The sequence below is a fragment of the Sitodiplosis mosellana genome, unplaced genomic scaffold (genome assembly GCF_009176505.1).
Source record: "Sitodiplosis mosellana isolate CC-2019 unplaced genomic scaffold, AAFC_SMos_1.0 Smas_scaffold_3691, whole genome shotgun sequence".
In the NCBI taxonomy this organism is placed as follows: Eukaryota; Metazoa; Arthropoda; class Insecta; order Diptera; family Cecidomyiidae; genus Sitodiplosis; species Sitodiplosis mosellana.
In genome coordinates, this window is record NW_022598933.1 from 1 (window position 1) to 6388 (window position 6388).

At 34.5% G+C, this 6388-nt stretch overlaps 1 protein-coding gene across 1 annotated transcript; it reads right to left on the reverse strand.

Moving 5' to 3' along the window:
* Positions 1–5100: 5100 nt before the first annotated feature.
* LOC129571913 (ubiquitin-like domain-containing CTD phosphatase 1) lies at positions 5101–6142 on the reverse strand (the record flags this gene model as incomplete). The annotated part of the gene is made up of 3 exons (XM_055451789.1): positions 5977–6142; positions 5512–5684; positions 5101–5384 (listed from the first exon to the last, which is right to left on the reverse strand). Coding segments are annotated over exons 1-3 (623 nt in total), but the record flags the coding sequence as incomplete, so codon positions are not given.
* Positions 6143–6388: the final 246 nt, after the last annotated feature.

The following is a 6388-nucleotide window of genomic DNA, read 5'->3' on the forward strand; positions in this document are numbered from 1 at the left end:
TGCGAGTGTTTCAATACGTTTCATATGCGGAGTCGCGCGAATGCTCGTGCGGCAGTACGAATACATGGTGCGAATGCAAATACTTATACTGTTTTTTGCGAATGCAGGACTCGTGCACGAATGATCATGTATTCGAATGCGAGTGAAATGCCCCTAGATCTCTCTTGTTCTCTCTTTTCCTTCCATCAAATTTGCAATGAACATTATCAATTTATGTCGTTTGGTTTAGTTTAATTCGTTAGTAGTGATGAATGCTGTGTTAATATCAGACATTCCGTTTGGCTGCATATTGAGCTGAGCTATTTTCAAATAGCTGGCTGTTTGGTACATTTTGATTTTGTGACGAGCGAGCCATTCAAATTCATGTGGAATATTGAATTTGTGACACCTTTTTCAATCCTTTTCACGAATTTTTTGTGTCATAAATTCAACATTCCACATGAATTTGCATGGCTCACTCGTCACAAAATCAAAATGAACCAAACAGCCAGCTATTTGAAAATAGCTCAGCTCAGTATGCAGCCAAATGGAATGTCTGGTTAATATTGATCCTAATTAATAACGTGGATATGAGCGTAGAATTAATTCACATCATTTTCTCTCTTCATTTTTCTTCTTCTTCCGCGCAAATACCAGTATTTTCATTCGTTTAATAAGGTTTTCATTTGCTTCTCCTTTCTGACAGTGATTGCGTGTCTATGTCTCAGGTTTCAAACACGATTTTTAATGATAGGTTAAATATTTTGGTTTTTGTTTCGTTTCCTTTCGTCAGATAGAATACGAATACTGACAATGAATGAATTAATTTTCAACATTTTAAAATTGCATGCTGCGTCGAATTAAACCAAATCCCGAAAAGGAATGCTGAGAGCCGATTCAAAGAATATACTTATTAAAAAGAGATAGAATAGATTGCGTCATATTAACCCTTTATCACATATCGGTTCCTAAAGTAACTAGATACGCCAGACGCTATAGCTACGAAATCACTGAATATTTTTGCATTCCTGTTTATAAACAAATGTAGGGAATTGAACTAGCTTTCATTTGAAACTTTACAGGCTACAATTGGCTGGCTGAATGGAAAGTTTTTCCTGTTCATGTACTGCTGTAAAAAAATGCGAAATTATAGCAGAATTCCACATTTTTCCTCCTCTTATCTTTTGGGTTTGTACATTTTTTTTCAATTGTCAAATTAGGACTCGTTGGATCAAAACACATCAATTTAACTTTTTGCATCATTAGTTTTATGAAATTAAATTTTTTCAAGCTTTTATAGTGATTTGACACTTTTGACTCTTTTCCGATTTTCTCGACAAATACGCAATTTTTCAAAAATCTAAGTATGAGATTTTTCTCTATTTATCGTGGCACAAAACATATATCAAAATGATTCAAAAACAAAAAATTGTGCATCAAAGGGTTAACATACAGTTTTTTTCTTACAAAGTTTGTGGAAATTTCACAAAACAAAACGAGAAGATTGCAACTTGAAGATGGCACACAGTGATTTTTCAGCAATTCGATGTTTTTGGTTTTCTTTGCTCGAAAATAAGACGCCTTTCTTTTGTGAACGGTGTCAGTCGTTTCGAATCATGTTCGTTACTTTTTCTTGTAAAATTGTCTGAAAAATAGTCATGAACATTCTGATATCGTCGAATTCAATGATGTATCAAAACCCTACAAAGCAGAAAAAGAAACAACCAAAACAAAACTACGCTTCAAGGAAGAGCACGTGCAGTCACAAAGTGCGGTAAGTGGTTTTTGTTTGTTTTTGTATGAAGACAATTATTGTTATGAAGACATTGAAGAGGTATAGGTGCAATATTGTTTGGAAGTGAAAAAAGAAGCTAAAGCCCATGCCATTACTGCTGTGAAGAAACACAAACAAAAGTCGAATACAAAGCTTTCGGAAAAAACGCAAAATCAAACAAAGAAAACACAGAAGCGAAATTAATGAACTTGACAAACAGCCTCTCTGATCATCTGTACAAATAGGTAGGAAACGTCAAACAAGAACAATAAAGCGGCACCTGGCGACTGGTTGGAGAAATAGAGAATCATGCACATAGTTTGCTTTAACAAGTATGCGTCTGTGTAAGTGCATATGTGTTAGTTCAAACGTTGAAAGTATGACACATTGCACTTAGTCCCCAGGTGCCGCTGTATTGTTTACTATTTTCATGATCAGAAAGGCTGTTGACAAACTTCAATAATATGCTTTATTGGTTTTTTTTCTGTAAACTATTCATTCATAATTTTTATTGTAATTAAATCCTAAATTTTTTGATGTGTCTTTTTTCCTTTCATTTTATCATTTAAAAATAAAAACTAAGTATTGAAATACAAAAAAATGTACTATTCAAAATAAAATAAGGAGAAGAATAAATCGTTAAAAAATAATAGCGATAAAAATCTGAACAAAAAAGGCGTTTATAATTCTCTTACAAATCGGGCAATTCAATACTTTTGCGTCATATTGGAAATAAGGATGCAAATGTGTTGTGCGATACAAAGGAGGAGAGGATGTGTGTGTGTTTGTGGTAAAATATAAGGATCATATTTGTCATTTGCTTTTTTCTCTCTCTTTTAAACATAAGAACGGAAAGAAAATGAACATTTTACTTGTGTTTTTCTCACGAAGATATGAAATAGAAAAAAACCTACATACGCTATTGATGAAACACATTCAGTTTGCACCGCTCTCTCGACACCTAATCAAGCGGAGCCGGCCGATTAATTGGATTCTAGCATGTTTAATTCTCAATAAATCGCGCTTCATATCACTGACTGATTCGTTCGAACCAAGAACAAAAGTTCTTTTCCCTTCATTTCTTTCATTTTTTTATCTTCTTCTTCGTTGATTGTATGAAATAAACTTATTCTTATATCCAATTTTCGTTGCCTCCCATTTCATTTCAAAAATTCTCGTTTGTTTTGTTGCTACTGAAGCGAGTAGTTGTTTGCTTATTTTTTGTTTTCTTACAATATATATAAATGAAATGCAGTTTTTCTCCACTTAAAAAATATCCATACGGTGATTTAACCCTCTAATGCATACAACCGCCTCTAGACGGGCAACATTTGAACGCCTGTAGATCGTAAATCGTACATCGGATCACATTGCTTCAAAGAGAATTTTTATTTGTCAATGTTTTCTCTTTATTTTTGTCTTTGGCAATATTTGTCTATGTAGTGTGATTGTAAAGTTATAAACAAAAATGTGTGCAAAATCAAAAATTTGACAAAAAAAATTATTCGAACTCTAAATTAGACACATTTTTGACACTTTTAAACAATGGATTTGATTGTTCTATGATTTATGTCAATCGCATTTTCTGACTAAACCATGAGGAATCCAGGATTATGAATATTTTTTTAATTATCTAAGGCCAAAAGTCAACCAAGTACCAGTACTTCCAGCCTTGGGAAAAATTAATGCATTAGAGGGTTAAGTGAATTATTATATTTGTTCGTTTTTTATTTTCGAGAGTAGAATTAGGAAGAATAATGCAAATGATTTATTTTAGCTTTTAATTAAATTATGACCCTCTGCGTTATTCGAAACAATAATAAGCGACTGAAATCAATTCAGCTCACAACAAGTTGCCAAACAGTTTGGATATTTTGACTTTTATCATATCAATTTAAGAAGAAAATGACAAAAGAAACCATATAAAACAATGCAGAAAACTGACTAAAACTTTGTGAACATTTGTTTTATTTAGTATTAGTATTTTGGAGAATCTTTTCTGAAACCATCAACGAAATTACATCGAGCCATAATCGGTGATACTGTGAAAATGCATAGGACATCCGTATGATTACAGTTTCTATGAATTTTCAAGTGAACACAAAACAAATTATAAAATCGTTTTCATTATGGTCTGATGTCCACCTTATTTTCATCAAAGCGTCAATGTCAATTCCACCTGAAGTTATTTTGTGTCAGCAACGTTTCTTTCTTGAAACACCGTTTCGACCGTCCTTTCTTTACTACAAATGATTTATTTTAGCTTTTAACTGAATTATGACCCTCGAATTATTGAGGAGGACGGGAAAATATTATATAGAAAATAATAAGTTAATATAGTAATTAGTGATTACTATTTTCAAGCTTTCTTGATGAATATTAATTTTACATTCTTCTCATCATGCATTTCGTATCTCATGCATTCCCATCTGATTCCGAAGGCTGACTTCCAATTTGCTACTTCTTTTTTACAAACAGGTAAAATGGTGACTTTTACTAAGTCATGTAATTCGCTCAACATGGTTCGAATTCTTTGATAACTACGGGAAAATATTCCGCCGAAATTGTACAATTTTAATATTTTCAGTTTTTTATAACGCAGTATGAAGTTGAATGAATGCTCTCTGCTGTACACGCTTCCTAATGTCAATTTCTTGAGATCATCAAACTCAAATAACTCCAACCGACCACGAGGACTCCCGCCAACGGAAAAATTGTCGATGGTTTTGAATCTACGATTAATTGGAATTGGGCGCGTTACATCTCTCTCACGCATATTTGATATGTATAATGACAACTTTTTCAGTTGCGTTAAATTTGCGTCGATTAAGAAATAGATTAAGTCATTATAATTTTCTCCAGGAGTTCTTATCGTCAATGATAATTTTTTGATGTGCCGGTTCATGCGGAGAAAAGAAATGAAAGAATTCACGCTTTCACGGTTAGTCAATCCCAACTTAGCATTTTCCAGTTTTGGGAAGTGTTTTTCCATTGATTTTGTGCAACTCCCTAATTTTATTTTAGATATATTTTGACTAAATTCCAGAGCTCCCACGTCGCCGCAGCCATGAAAGATGAGTTTCTGTATTTTTTTCAATGGCCTATTCAATGAGAACACTGAACAACCCATGACTTCCATCACTTCCACTGAATCGGCACAATATTCGGAAACATATTCTATCAATTGCTTCCCTATAAAATTAATGCAATCAATTTCATAAAGGAGGTGAAGATATTTGATATATTCTCCGAAATTTCGCAATAATTTAAAAAAAACTTTGGCATCGTCAATTCTGACGATCTGTTTGTACCTAAATGAAATCGGAAAGAACGATCGGTGTCTATACCATTTCGAGGTTTTTGGAATGCGATCAATTGATATTAGATGATTTCCATATTTTCGAGAGAATACTGATCCAGCAATATTTCGAAGTTGTTTGTTTACGTCGGAAACGTATGCCAAATCCTGCAGTTCCAAAAGATACAGAATCGAATCAATTACGTCGTCGCATAAATCGTCGAATCTCGTTGGCGTTTCCTTGTATTCAATCACTTTCTGTCCCTCTGACATTTCAGCTGTTTCATGTTGAGATTTTCGTTTCAGTTCATAGTCGTTCATTGAGCTGGTTGGCTATAACAATGGGAAAAGAACAACATATAAGCGGCTTTCAACACGACTTGGTTTCCAGTGACGATCATTGATTGAATCTCCAAAGTACGCATTTCTATTTAGGTCGAAAACGTTTTTGCATACGAACCTCCCCGTTGTGGTCACATGTAGTCGGTTCATCGTTGTCGTCTGAGATATCCTGGTTGTTGATTAAGTTCTGCACATCTTGGATATCAGCTTCGCGAGACCCGACCATCATCAATTTAAAATGCAGCTTAAGTTCTAACGAACTTAACCGTAAGTCATCGGCAGCCACTTTGCCTAGAATATTTTTTGAATTTTCAACACTTCCCTAGTGGTTCAACTGTGGAGTTGTGCGGAGATACACAAGAACAGTATATAACACAAACGTAAGCCTGCGTTTGTGTGTGCGCGCAATGGTTACTATGCGTACACAGGTTCTTATACACTGTTTTCGTCTATCTCCGCACATCTCCACGCTTCTCCGTATAAGTGAGCGCATCTCCACAGTTGAACCACTTGGGTTATTTCATGAAAAACATTAAAAAATCGTGTCTCGTCATCTCTTAAGATTCAACACAGCGGAACATACCTTTATACTTCAGATTTAACAGCTTTTGTCGTTCGGGCTGAACGTTAGTGAGTTCTGCAATTTTATGCTTGAGCATGGCCACCGTTTCTTTACGGCTGATATTCGTTATCGGATACTCTTTTCCATTCCATTTAACGATGATCGACACATCCTTAGGTGAGGTCATTTTCTCGTTCAAATAATTAACAATCCGCAATACTTTCTTATGACTATGTGACTTGCTGTTGTGACGAACACAAGATAATTGATGAACATTGGGTGGAGTGTTCCACTTATTACCAAGTTGTGAGCTAAAAAATCTTTCAAGTTGTCTGGAATTTGACTCAGTCAGTTCGTCTCTTAATGGCTCTCTTAATGCGATACTAACTATCAAATGGAAGTGAATGTGAAAATACCAAGTGAATGCTAATAA